General features: G+C 40.3%; 2 protein-coding genes and 1 long non-coding RNA gene across 5 annotated transcripts; 2 read left to right on the top strand and 1 right to left on the bottom strand.

Annotated features, from left to right (window-relative positions):
• Positions 1-2,632: 2,632 nt before the first annotated feature.
• Positions 2,633-7,184, bottom strand: LOC105040911 (sirohydrochlorin ferrochelatase, chloroplastic). Of its 2 annotated transcripts, none has more exons than XM_010917660.4 (6): positions 6,860-7,184; positions 6,396-6,599; positions 6,234-6,295; positions 5,568-5,678; positions 5,334-5,426; positions 2,633-3,056 (listed from the first exon to the last, which is right to left on the bottom strand). In XM_010917660.4, the coding sequence occupies exons 1-6, from the start codon at positions 7,167-7,169 to the stop codon at positions 2,955-2,957; spliced, it is 882 nt and encodes a 293-aa protein (XP_010915962.1). In that variant the 5' UTR covers positions 7,170-7,184; the 3' UTR covers positions 2,633-2,954. The 2 variants fall into 2 exon arrangements, with proteins under 2 accessions (XP_010915962.1, XP_010915963.1); XM_010917661.3 differs by having other exon boundaries at positions 6,396-6,604; positions 6,860-7,065.
• A 167-nt stretch (positions 7,185-7,351) lies between these two features.
• On the top strand, positions 7,352-12,636 carry LOC105040913 (uncharacterized). 2 transcript variants are annotated; one of them, XM_010917662.4, is made up of 2 exons: positions 7,352-7,648; positions 12,026-12,636. In XM_010917662.4, exons 1-2 carry the CDS (start codon positions 7,440-7,442, stop codon positions 12,474-12,476), a joined length of 660 nt encoding a protein of 219 aa, XP_010915964.1. In that variant the 5' UTR covers positions 7,352-7,439; the 3' UTR covers positions 12,477-12,636. The 2 variants fall into 2 exon arrangements, 1 of the variants encoding a protein (XP_010915964.1); XR_012139993.1 differs by lacking the exon at positions 7,352-7,648 and adding an exon at positions 7,655-8,208 and having other exon boundaries at positions 12,026-12,269.
• Positions 8,215-11,318, top strand: LOC140856596 (uncharacterized). The gene is made up of 2 exons (XR_012139994.1): positions 8,215-10,452; positions 11,031-11,318. It is a non-coding gene; the product is annotated as an uncharacterized lncRNA (long non-coding RNA).
• Positions 12,637-13,405: the final 769 nt, after the last annotated feature.

Here is a 13,405-nt window from a genome sequence, read left to right as displayed (position 1 = left end):
AACCTCAGCGAAGAAGAAGTCACATGGGAGGATTATTGGGTTCTTAAGAACCAGTTTCCTCAGTTTGATCCTTGAGGACAAGGATTTTTTAGAGGAGAGGATGTAATATCTGAAACAAAAGGAAGAAAAAGGATTAGTAAAAAAAAAAATTAAAAATACTACTCATCTTGCATCTGATCACCACAAGAAAAGCGTGTGAGATACAAAGTGGTAAACTTTGATCTTCAGAAGCTCGGATCCAAGACCAGCACAGCGATCTTCAACCATTTCGGTTAGGATTTCAAGAGGTGGCTAGGGTTTCAGAAGGGATGGTAAAGGGAAATAGAAGAGATCGGCAACATCTAGAGGGTTCTAAATCCTTCTTATATTGTCGGATAATGGGTGGAGGATCAGGCTAACAAATCCATTAGCCTGACCCGATAAGCCACAAAACAACCAAAAATCGATCAATTTGCATTTCATTTCAGAAGCATCTCATTTTCATTTGTCAATGTTTGTATTTTATTTCAGAAGCATTTCATTTTCATTGTCACTGTAACTGCATATAAATAGATTATAACCGTGACATTTAAACAGAGAATGAAATGGTCAAATTTTTTCTCCTAATTTCTTCTCCTTCTCTTCCTCAGATTTGAGATATCTTTTCCGGATCAAACCCTCCTCTAAAAATTTCTCCCTCATCTCTTATTTCTCTCCTCCAGATCTAATCAAAACACCTCCACAATTCTTCTCTGTTCTAGAGTTTAAATTCAAACCACTTACCTGCAGGTTTAGATCGGCATCAACCAAGAACTGAAGCCAGAAAAAGTCTTACCAAAAGATCTGGGATGTTACAAGAGTTTGCCAAAAATATCGTGATGCCTGTCAGATCTTGGTAAGAGGCCTCAGCCCCTTTTTCTTCTTTTTTTTTTTTCCAAGTTTTTCTCCCATCGACCTTGGTAAATGAGATATTTCATTAGACCTTGCTAGATTCTAATTTTTTCTCAAACACAGCCGCCAACGGTCGCCGTTTGGATGTCACCAAGGGGTGCTATAGCTTCATCATTGCCGGGAGCTGTCGTGGAGGCTGGCCCTGGTCTTCCACAGGTGTGCATGGGAGAGTATGAGAAGGGGAAAGAATCCCCTATTTTGGGAAAAGAAGAAGAGAAGAAGAGAGGACTCTTCTCTCTGTTATCTGATTTTTAATCAATTAATTAATTACTTAATTAATTTTTTATTATTTTATCAATAGATTATAAAATTTTAATTAAAAATTTTATATCTAAAAAATTAGAAAAATAAAAATTTAATAAAAATTTTATATAAATTTTAATAAAAAATAATTTTATTTTAATATTTAGTTTTAAATTTCTACCTGTGTTGAGCCGCGCCCCTCAGCTGCAATATGAACGCGGGAGGGAGCGGCTTGACTATTTTTGTCAAAAAAAATAATTTTATTTTTATAAAAATTAAAATTATCAAAGAGATTTTGAGATTGAGTATCTTCTTAATAATGCCGTTGCCATAGGTTAGGACCGGACACCCTTGGAAATAAAGAAATTCGATAATGAAGTACGGTAGTGATTCATGAGAAACAATTTTGAGCTAGTAATTTTATTCCAAGAATTTACTTAACTTATCAGATAATGCTCAATTTAGATCATTTTTCTGAAATAGTGATGCCAGACCCCTTTTTTTTTTTTTTTTTTTCACTTGTTTTATGGTGATGCTACCAGTGGATGTAGCATGGCGCGATGAATAATGGTTTCAGATTGGAGATGATGGACCATGCACACCATCAAACACGAACGAAACCTTAAAAGTTACCAAAATGAAGCAGCTTCAAATTAAAAGTCCCAATTAGCTTTCAAATGAGTACAAAAGTTTCCTGTGTAATGTTAATTGGTTGAGGCATACCCTGAAGCACAGGAAGCCCTTTTTTTTTTTTTTTCCCCCTGGAGGAACGGCCCAAACCCACTATCCACACATACAGAGACACTAAAAAAAAAAAAGAGAAATTCTTTATACACCGCATACGATGTAAAAAAAATACATCATTCCACCTAATTAGACCACGTAGCCATCATTTTTCACCGCATATTTAATCTTTCAATTTCACTTTTTTATTTAAAATTTTGAATTACGAAAATACTTCCCTTTTTCTGAAAAAATTATGACATCCTGTGATCATATTATGACATTCTGTGATCAAATTATAACTTTCTTTTCATAATTTAATCACAAAATGTCATAAAAAAAAAATATTTTTATCATTTAAAAATTTTATAAATTTTCAACGATAAAAATATCATTTTTTTTTATAATTTTTTAAAAAAAATTATGACTTCTTACAAAAATAGTAATATGACCGTATATTATAATATAACCGTAAGACGTTATAATTTTTTTCAGAATAAAAGAGATAATTTTGTTATTTAAAATTTTAAATAAAAAAAAATAAAACTGTAGGTATTAAATATATTATTAAATATATATTGAAAAATAATGGCCATATGCTCCAATATGGTTGGATGGCGTGCTCCACATCACTTTTATTACACTACATGCGGTGTACAAAGACTTTCTCAAAAAAAAAAAAAAAAAAAAATGCACGAGATGAAAGAGCCCAAACAGCGAATAAGCATACAAGAAGTGCACTTCAAAAGATCCTCCGTGAATTTAGCACAAAGAATGACAGCTCAGACCGTTCACCAGTGAGCATCACTTAAAAAGATATACCGGCCAGGATATTACATACCCCTGAAGTCAAGAACTTCAGGATTTGGCAAATATATTGTTAAATAAAACATATAACTGATGACTGCTGGCTTTGGAGGGGGTGGGGAAAGAATGGAGAAGGACAAGTGAACGAAATCTCCTCCGCAGATGCACAGTTAACTTTACAACTCCTTGCTCCCATATCATCATCCTTTTATGATCCTGTGCATGACAGTTTGCCTATAAATGACATTTTCTCAATATAAACGACATTTTCCTGTTCCAGCACATACAGTGCACTCATCAGCATCAGCAGCTACATGGCTCAGGCAGTGCTTTATTCGGTCATTCATCACATCCTGCATAATGAAATCAGGTTCAAATTAAATAAAAAGCTCATAAAGGCATAAAGCACTCTAATTCTACTTTTCATGTTTCCCAAGCTTGCAGCTAGCCCAGGGAAATGAACCCAAAAAAGTGCAGCCATTTCTTTCAACTTTAGCATAGTTCCTGGTTATTCTTTCCTATAATTTTCTTCCCCTCATCCAACATAGAACAGGAAAGTGGTGTCATAATTTTGCAGGGCAGCAGATAACACGAGCAAGTGTTATCTGCAGCCATTTCTTTCAACTTTAGCATAGTTCCTGGTTATTCTTTCCTATAATTTCCTTCCCCTCATCCAACATAGAACAGGAAAGTGGTGTCATAATTTTGCAAGGCAGCAGATAACACGAGCAAGTGACCCAAACCTGAGAGCATGCCTTCTCCATCCGGCACTGAATTGCAGAGTTTCTGAAAAGGCATTAATCTAATTGGCACACCCTAAGACAACTCTTAAATTATAACATACCTAGTAGTTCACTCTGTGGTACAAAGCGAATGAAAGTGACATTAGTGATTAAGTTGTTTAACACCGATTACCAAGAGATCATGCGAATCCTTGTCAACCAGTAAGATGAAGACCCAGCCTCAAGGATGACCTTTGTATTCAATATAAGGTGCATTAGCAATATGAATTTAGATGTCAATAAATGGCACAGCATTGCTTATTTAATCGGAGTATACATGAGGCATGAAGCAAAAATACAAGGCTTAAGAGTGATCAAAATGGACCGACAAAAATAGTCAAACAGCAAATACTGAATGCACCATGGAAGTCCAAGCGAGAAATATAGCACTAAACCAGATGCAATTTTTTTATGACAATTTGTTCAGGATGAATCTGCCATAATATGACATTCTACTGATCTTACAATAGAATGAATATGGCACTTCAAAAGAATTATGAATAGAGGTTTTTGTGAAGGGCAGGAACATAGATGAAGATGTTGAAACATAACATGGGAGACCTACCTTACAGTCAGTTAGAAAATGATGGATATAAAGAAGTTCAAGAAGAGAGAATGACTTTTTGGCTGCAAGCGATTACAGTCCTTTCGAAAATGATGGATATCAAGTCTGGGATGCTGCACATACTGTCGATGATGACGCTTCGCATATCATGATATATGTCATCCATTCAATGAAAGATCTACCTTACAGAATGCATAATACATGACCAACAAGGAGCAGAGCCATAATGAGTTAAACCCTTAACCGTTGAACACTACAAAAATATCAATTACTTAATGTTTGGCTCGATACATCGACAAAGTATATATAAAAAAATCCATTACATCAATTGCTTGAAACAAATGACTCACAGATGGTGTTCCTTGAGATAGCTGGTAGGCTATGCCTCCACATAACCATACCTTATAAACAACCCTCTGTTTATATATTTAAAATTTTCAGATACCTTGATTCTGCTGTCATTTCAGGGGCACATGTTTCATGATACTTTTCTGTTTAGAAAATATGACCACTTATCTAAAAGCAAACTCTGGAGGCCTCCGGCTTTCTGCTTATTAGGTTTTCATTCTTAGTTCTTAACAGGATCAAAGGAGCTCAACTATGATCACAGAATAAATTGCAAGTCTAAAACATGTCAGCTTTATGTTGCTTTTAAATGAGAGCTTAGGTCAATTATGATTTAATGAAGGAACTAGTTTTAAATGCTCTCCAAAGGTTGAGAAATTCACCTATAAAGGCAGAGAAATGGCTATTTCCCATGATTTTATGATTGAAAAATTATTTGTTTCCTTCCTTTCTCCAAGCCTCCTTTTTTTTTGATGGATGCTTGACTCATCATATCTACATCTATGCTAGGGGCCACTGCAGGCTTTTATTTATTCTCAGAAAGCCATCAACTAATTGTTTCAAGATATTAGAGAATGTTTTCTTAGAAAGGTGTATATCAAACAAATTATTGTCAAAAAATTGCCAAGGTGATGTCTATATCCATAATGCAATGCTGTGATAATGAAATACTGAAAATTCATGCCTTGTGATGCTCGCTACACTTGTAGGGAAAAATAAGTCAATTCAACTTGTCATTTGTTTTTTTATTATCACTGTTTGTTATTAGTGTGTTCTACAGTATCAGCAACATGATAAATGAGCATATCCATGTTCGCAGGTATAATGCCACCTGTTTAAGAGCCTGAGAGCATGAGTTAGTGCATGTGCACAAGTGTATAAGCTTAACAATGGTAATAAGCACCTAAAGGCAAAGAAAAAGTGAAGAAATACCATACCACCATAAGCTCATGCAGACCAAGAGGTGCTGTGATGATATAGGATATGCCTGAGTGCTCCCTGGATGCCTCAGCTGCTAACGCAGGGATATCCTAAGAAACATGCAACAAGGATTTTACAGAAAAGCTTCATGTTGTTCAGCAACTCTTATTTAAAAATCACAAGGTATTCCTATAAAAACAAACTCAAAATCAATCAAGTTTAAGCCACTTCCAAGCATAATCACGGCACACCTGATGCCAATGCCGTCCTGGGGAGAGGAAAAATGGACTGACAATAACTCGTTTTGCTCCTTGTAGCACACATGTTTCAAATGCATCCCTGATTGATGGTGCAGCCAATTCCTAATTTTTCAGAAAGATGATGGTTCAGCAAATTCCAAAATGATGCAACAAACAGCAACTCAACAATAGAACAATCTCAAACTTAGAGACCAAAAGAAGGGAAAGGGAAAAAAAAAAACAACTCCATATTTAATGGAGTTATGATGCATGATGTATGATAAATCAACTGATCGAGTGAATTGCAAGCCAGTTAGTAGCATAAAAAGGAAAGAAGTTCCATAAAACTGACACTTTCATAGAAGAAAGAGAAAAAGTGCACGTGTGGTTAAAGAAAATGAAGTTTGCATTGTAAAGAAAACAACCGTCTGGCATTTGATTCCCAGTTCCTCCTGCCATATCTGGGAAGCAATTTAATATCATTTCAAAAGCATGCTTGAGATTACAATCCGAAAAGGCAACAGAAAAATGACAATAAATATCCATGGCAGTTGAGTCTCGAGAAGATTTTTATTGCAGTTAACAGAAAGTACTGATGGCACTCTACCGTATTCGAAGATAAAGCAATAGAAGCTCGACCTCTTAGAAACAAAGAAACACAATACAACGAATACCTACCATATGAGCAGGTTCCACTATCCTATAACCAGTCCTAGCTTTGAACATGGCAACAAACTCATCTGCAATTCCAAAGATACATACTTGAGCTCTTCATAGAGACTAAAAAATGCCGAAAAAAAAATGGTAGTAGAATTAGAAAGTATGGTGGACTAAGCTTACCCAGCATAAAATTAGATTCTTGCCGTCGAGATCCATGATCAACGATGATCACGGCATCTTTGTCTCCCACCGAGTGTTCAAATCTTTCAAGCCCTTCGCCTCTGACACTTAGACAGCACTTTGTCGACAGAGTTCTTCCTTTTGCCGTAATTCTCGACAACTTGTGGAACACAGGAAAATGCAATTTAGGAGGATCCCTTACATCTATCCTGGTCAAAGTAGCAGACAGGAAAATGTTACAATAATTTACACCTCAAACTAATTGCTTTTTCCACAAAAAATGTCTTAGTTGATACAGTATGAGGCTGATAGAATGAAGGATTGTAACATAGAGGACGATTTTTCAGAAAACAAGTCCTTAAATTTCAACGAATTCCAACAAGTAAAACAAGAATTTAACCGTGGAAAGGGGAAAAAGATCAAGCTTTTTTTTTTTACCTTCTCTTTTGATTAAATAAAATTACCTAAAGGAGAAAACTTGCGAAGGAATCGTGGCCGAGTGCATAGCCCGAGACGGTATTTTAGCACCCAATAGGCCTTCCAAAGCCAGTGGTCCACCTCAAAGTTCAGGTCGGCGAGGTCGAAAGGGCGCCCAAGAAGGCGAGTTCGTCTACGAAAGCGAGCGCCGTAAGGAGGAAGAGGAGGTCGCCCAAGAAGCGCTAGGGCGAAGCGGTAGATCGGAAGGGGAAGAAAATGGGATTGCGGTATCAGTTGATATATACACTCCTTATTTTTGGCTAGAATTTCTTTCTGTTGCTTTTTTTGGGTATACATAGAGCTTCTTTTTGTTAGAATATGAGTATTCTTATAAAGCCGGCAAAGTGCTTGAAGACTTTATGCGAGTAGTCACACAAAGCCGGGCGACTTCTTTTTTATTCCCCCATTCCGTTGTCTTTCTACCTAATAGTCTTCGCGGACAGTGGGAGAATAGATGATTAAGACTTTATGCGAGTAGTCACACAAAGCCGGGCGACTTCTTTTTTATTTATTCCCCCATTCCGTTGTCTTTCTACCTAATAGTCTTCGCGGAAAGTGTGAGAATAGATGATGAAGAAGCTTAGCTTTCCCCTATCTCTCTTCCTCGCGCTCTCGTTTCTGCTTATCGCTGACGTCCATGGGACTGAATCCCCGGAGTACACCGTCGTCCACTCGGAATCCGACTTCGAGGTGCGGCTCTACCGAGAGTCGGCGTGGATGTCCGCTCCCACGGACGAGGTCTCCTTCGAGAAAGCCACCAAGCTCGGGTTCCATCGGTAGTGACCCCCCAAACCCTCTCTGCTTTGGAAATTGGAAAATTATAGCTTTGGATTTCTAATAGCATCCATCTGAGATGTGTTTGACTTTTTGATAATATATATGTGAAATGGGGATTGAATGAATAGTTGCGTAATTTTAAAGTTGATTCTAAATAGTAATCTTAATCAAAATTAGAGAGCTGGGAATTTATGTTTATATATTATTTCAAAGTTGAATCCAAATTACTAGCAGTCGATGTGAGAAACCTAGTGTAAGAACTCTCCATATTATCATGATTTCAATGCTTAGTTGCGTGCTTTTAGTCACACAAAGCCGGGCGACTTCTTTTTTATTCCCCCATTCCGTTGTCTTTCTACCTAATAGTCTTCGCGAAAAGTGGGTGAATAGATGATGAAGAAGCTTAGCTTTCCCCTATCTCTCTTCCTCGCGCTCTCGTTTCTGCTAATCGCTGACGTGAATCCGACTTCGAGGTGCGGCTCTACCGAGAGTCGGCATGGATGTCCGCTCTCACGGACGAGGTCTCCTTCGAGAAAGCCACCAAGCTCGGGTTCCATCGGTAGTGACCCCAAACCCTCTCTGCTTTGGAAATTGGAAAATTATAGCTTTGGATTTCTAATAGCATCCATCTGAGATGTGTTTGACTTTTTGATAATATATATGTGAAATGGGGATTGAATGAATAGTTGCGTAATTTTAAAGTTGATTCTAAATAGTAATCTTAATCAAAATTAGAGAGCTGGGAATTTATGTTTATATATTATTTCAAAGTTGAATCCAAATTACTAGCAGTCGATGTGAGAAACCTAGTGTAAGAACTCTCCATATTATCATGATTTCAATGCTTAGTTGCGTGCTTTATTTGTTCTAATTGAGAGGTGCACCGTCAAAACTCAGCCAAAGAGGTCAGGCCGGGAGGCGTGAGTCAGAAGCTTCGGTAGCGTGAGTCAGAAGCTTCGGTAGGACGACCAAATGCCCCAAGGAGAAGACGTCTAGCGTAGAGGTCCCTAACTTTTATGGAAGCTGAGACCCCTCCGTGGTGCAAGCAGTAGGAGAAGCACAGATACTTAGGGAAGTGGAGCCATTGTGAAGACTAGCGTAGAGGTCCCTAACTTTTATGGAAGCTGAGACCCCTCCGTGGTTTTAGACAGGTTAGTCGCGATGGACCAGTATTTCGAACTAGAAGAGATCTTACACTATCCATATTATCATGATTTCAATGCTTAGTTGCGTGCTTTATTTGTTCTAATTGAGAGATGCACCGTCAAAACTCAGATATTTATGTAAATTTGAAGAGGAAGGCGGCGGCGCAGGTCGAACCCTCGCCAAGGTGTTGATAGGGATTAGAGCCAAGCCACCAAGGCAGACGGGTGGTTGGCAGATATTTTATGTAACGTAGAATATAGAATGGAAATTTACCAACTGACAACATCATCACATTTTGTTTTTTTTAAAAAAAAAACATTTCTGGTTCATTTGCTACTTGTTTTGTATTTTTTTTTTTTAATTCCTATGTTTCATATGCTGCATTATTTTGCGGACACAGCAACAGTTTTTGTGAAAGAATATGGAAACAACAATGAAAAAAATTCAGAAAGTAATTGTTAAAATACATAAAAATAAGATTTAAATGAAAATTAAGGAACAAATTAGTGAGCATGGAGGCGTGTTATGCTTTCCCTCTGGCATAGCCATGGTCAGTATAATATTATTCCAGTGGATATTGTTTGGACATACACTCCCATATTTGCTAAGTCACAAGAGCATTGTATGTATGCATGCTAGGATGTCACCCGCGCTTCGCAATGGATGAGGTGCGGCCAGCGGAGCCACAGGGGCGGAGGCGGGAGCATTGTATGTATGTATGCTAGGATGTCACCCGCGCTTCGCAGTGGATGAGGTGCGGCCAGCGGAGCCACGGGGCCGGGGACGGAAGCAGGGCGCAGTGGCCAGCAGAGCTACGAGGGGAGGGGAAGGCACGGCCGGTGGAGCCGCGAGGGGAAGGGGGTGGGGTTTTGTTTTTCTCCTGTGGACTGCATGGTCTCCGCTGGCCGTGCCTCTCCCCCCCGCCCCCCACGCGGTCCATGGAAAAAAAAAAAAGCACACACCCGCCCCCTGTGGCTCAGCCGGCTGCTGCGCCCCACCCCCACATCTCCATTGCTCGCGCCTCATCCGTTGCGAGGAATCTGAAAGGTTCCAAACAAAAAAAAAAGGGTGATCCGTGGGATGTAAAATAGTAAATTTATTTTATTTGGCCGGAAAGAAGAGGAGATAAAGGAGAAAAATTGGAGGGGTTAGGGGACTGATCGTAGCTGCCTTGGTCCTTGACGGTGGTGACGGTGCCCTTGTCCCTCCGGTCAATGAACTCCGACGGCTCCTCGTCGACATTGTAGCGGTAGCGGTTGCTTCCAAAGCGGGCCCTACAGCGTTGGCTGGCGGGGTGGGTGTCGAGGTAGACACCACGGTACTCTTCGTTGGTCATGTTAGCGAAGCATTTGAGACCGAGGCGGAAGGAGTGGTGGCCGAAGTCGGCTGCAGCATTGTGGGCGTCGATGAAACGAACGTTGTCCTTGAAGATCTCGAACCTCCGCTCTTTCTCCCTGAGTGCATTGTACGCTCGCCCGTGCTTCACGAGTCACCCCTCGTAGAGGAGCCACATCTCCTCTTCGCTCTGCTCCAGCCCCCGCACTCCGTGGGCCTTGTTGTACAGCGGCGGCGGCCGTGGCTAGGCAAAAGAGGAGGGGTGCGGCGGCGATGGATCGAAGAGGAAGGCTGGGAGGAAGGCGACGGCGGAGACCAGGAGGCAGGGCCGGTCCTGATATTTTTTAGACCTAGGGCTAAATGAAAAAAAGGGGCCTTCTCTAATAAAAATTAATATATTTTAAATATTAATTATTATTGAAAAATTAATCCACATACAATAATTTTCTATAGATATATTCGTTAAGCAACGTGTAAAACCTATCATTAACCTATTTAATTATTTTTTTTATTATAATATTGTAGAAAATCAACTTTGCATCCCATTAGAATATTAATGCAGGGCCTAAGGCCTAGAGCAGTCGCACAATTCGACCTGCCCCTGTGCTGGCCCTGCTTCCCTCCTCTCTGTCAATCTCTTGAAACTGGTTTACTCACATTCCTCGATACCCTATGATGCTTGCCACAAGGGGTCACAAATATGATTCGCAAGGATCATCGAATCTGATCTACTGATTCACATCTTTTGTGCATGGCACAACATCTCCATGAGGCACTTATCCCATTCTCTTACCCTCTCACTCTCAGGCAGACGCAGACGGAAAAAAAAAAAAAAAAAGGGCCTGGGGGCCTGGGGCGGTCGCCCGCTTTGACCCGCCCCAGGGCCGGCCGTGCCAGGAGGTGGTAGTGAGGAGAGCGGTGCGGGGAGGAGGTTGGCGTCTGCGAGGGTTTGGGGAGGAGATTGGCGTCCGCGAGGGTTTGGGGAGCTTCGAGAAGACTCAGGAGAGGTCCGAAGCCAAGAAGGAAGAGAAGAAAATAGAGCTGACATGTGGCGACACATCAGCACATGTCAGGCATGCGGGGAGAGCACAGGGATGTGCTTTAATATATAGTATAGATATGTATCTATGTATGTAGGTATTTATGTGACACTAATAATCTAGTTGATTTTTTCATTTTTTTTAATTACTTCTGGTGCTCCAAGACATTTACAGTTCCTAAAAATATCTTGTTCTGGATTCCACCCGTTTTAATACGATCGCCTTAAATCCATGTGTGTGTGTGTGTGTGTGTCAGATTTTAAGGTCTTTCAAGAGTATTTTAAACAGTAAATTTTCCAACCATTCTATTTGATGAGGCCAGTGGAAACAGCATTGCTTGCTAGTTGCTTGAGCCTAACTCTAGACCAACCAAATGGCCTTTTAGGTTTTAGAACAGGCTCCTCTCTTGCCCAAAGATACCTCGGTGAAATCTGACACCAATTCAAAGTGTTGAAGTTAGGTCAGCAGCGAATATTTTAAAACATTATTAAACTGTGATGGAACATGCCTTGGTTCATAAAGCCAGCAGCTCACAAATGGGATGTGGCTTATTGGTAAATGAGATTGACATTGTCATCCATTGAAGTTATGTCCATCAATAATTGAAGTACTTGCAGAGAACCTTTGTTTTCTCTCTGACATCATCACTATTGATCGACTCCTCTGTGATTCATATGATTTTGTGCTATTATGCAATTATGAAGAGCAATTGCATATTACCACGTGCATTTTGTTTTATGACTTTTGAATCTTCATTCTCACTTTTAAAACAGCTATTCTTTTCTTTCTTTCTTTCTTTTTTGGGGTGGGGGGGGGGGCGCGGCTTGTGCTGACCGTCTTGCCTGTTCTTATCAGTCTGTTTCAGTACATTGAAGGAGCCAATCTAAATTGGTCTAGAATCAGTATGACCACCCCTGTCTTAACAAGCATTGTTCCTGATGCGGGCCCTCTTCACTCTTCAGCCTATTACGTACGCCTCTACTTACCAGTGAAATTCCAAGCTTCCCCTCCCCTTCCTCTCCCTGAACTGAACCTCCATGCTGACAAATGGCCAAGTCACTGCATTGCAGTAAGGCAGTTTTCTGGCTTTGCACGGGACAGCAACATTATCAAGGAAGCAGAGAGACTAGCTGTCAGCTTGAACCGATCGAGCTGGGCTAACTCAACCGACTCTGGAAACAATGCATACTCGATTGCTCAGTATAATTCCCCATTTCGCTTCATCGGTCGTGTCAATGAGGTTTGGGTTGATGTTGCTGGATCTCAAGGATCAGGTTGTGCATCTGGTGGCGTAGAGGTTTACTAAAACCCAGACATCTTGTATCAACAAAAAAAGAATAAACTAGACATTTGTGGTGTAAAATATGCTACGGCTTCATTCTCACTCCTACTGTATATACATGGGTTTTCCTTAAACTGCAGCTTATAAGGTGTCACACATGTAATAAAGTTCTGCTGTTATTGAACGTATGGTCTTTGCCTGTGAAATAGGAGTTCTGTTGGTGGCGAGAACGAATGAAACAGAATTCGTAGTCACAAGCTTTAGACAGTTTTGTATCTTGTGCGTGGGTAGTGATGGAAGAGAGATGTGTCCTGCTGAGACGTACTCAAAGAATAGGCCAAAGATAACTGCAACTCGCACGGAACTAAGAACCCCACCATTCTGCAAGGAGAGAGTCATCGTTCGCATCATATGGCAAGTTCTGGGAGTCATACTGTCATCACCCAGGGGCCATTTCATTACCAGACTGACCCCGACCATCCACCATTCTACCAATCCATTGGATTTCAGATCTGGACTCCGAGCAAGAGTGCAAAGCTTGCAGCATTGATATGACCTTGCAATTTACTGCGGACAACATTGGTATATTTTTAATACTTTGTGGTTACTTTGCAGCATGCTATGGGCATGAGCTTGCAATTTGCCCCTCGGACCCTTTGAATAGGATATTGGTATGCTTGTTGTAGCTGGTAGTTTAAGTCAGGCCGTGAATTTGTCCTAAAATTACGAACTTTGCTTCCAGAACACTCGACTATTAAGAAGTTGCTACAGACTCTAGATGTTGAACTAGAGAGCCAAAAGGTATGGCTCTCCTCGAGGAATGTCAGGTGATGCAGCTTCCGAAACGGGCCTCCGTATTGCATGACACGCCACGCTACCCCTTGTATTTTTTGATACAAGCTACCCCTTGTATTTCAACAACAATTCCGGATTGCGCGCTATCCACCGTGCAT

The sequence above is a fragment of the Elaeis guineensis genome, chromosome 3 (assembly GCF_000442705.2).
Source record: "Elaeis guineensis isolate ETL-2024a chromosome 3, EG11, whole genome shotgun sequence".
NCBI classification, from domain to species: Eukaryota; Viridiplantae; Streptophyta; class Magnoliopsida; order Arecales; family Arecaceae; genus Elaeis; species Elaeis guineensis.
Note: the sequence above shows the minus strand (reverse complement) of the source record. Positions and strands in the feature narration are given on the sequence as shown.

What these genes read in the sequence shown, in the direction of transcription:
- LOC105040913 (XM_010917662.4), top strand. Translation starts at nt 7,440, where the DNA reads ATGATGAAGAAGCTTAGCTTTCCCCTATCTCTCTTCCTCGCGCTCTCG. An exon ending in ACCAAGCTCGGGTTCCATCG is followed by an intron (nt 7,649 to 12,025) that starts GTAGTGACCCCC and finishes TGTTCTTATCAG; the next exon opens with TCTGTTTCAGTACATTGAAG.
- LOC105040911 (XM_010917660.4), bottom strand. Translation starts at nt 7,169, where the DNA reads ATGTATACCCAAAAAAAGCAACAGAAAGAAATTCTAGCCAAAAATAAG. An exon ending in AGAATCTAATTTTATGCTGG is followed by an intron (nt 6,296 to 6,395) that starts GTAAGCTTAGTC and finishes TTGGAATTGCAG; the next exon opens with ATGAGTTTGTTGCCATGTTC. An exon ending in CAGGACGGCATTGGCATCAG is followed by an intron (nt 5,427 to 5,567) that starts GTGTGCCGTGAT and finishes CATGTTTCTTAG; the next exon opens with GATATCCCTGCGTTAGCAGC.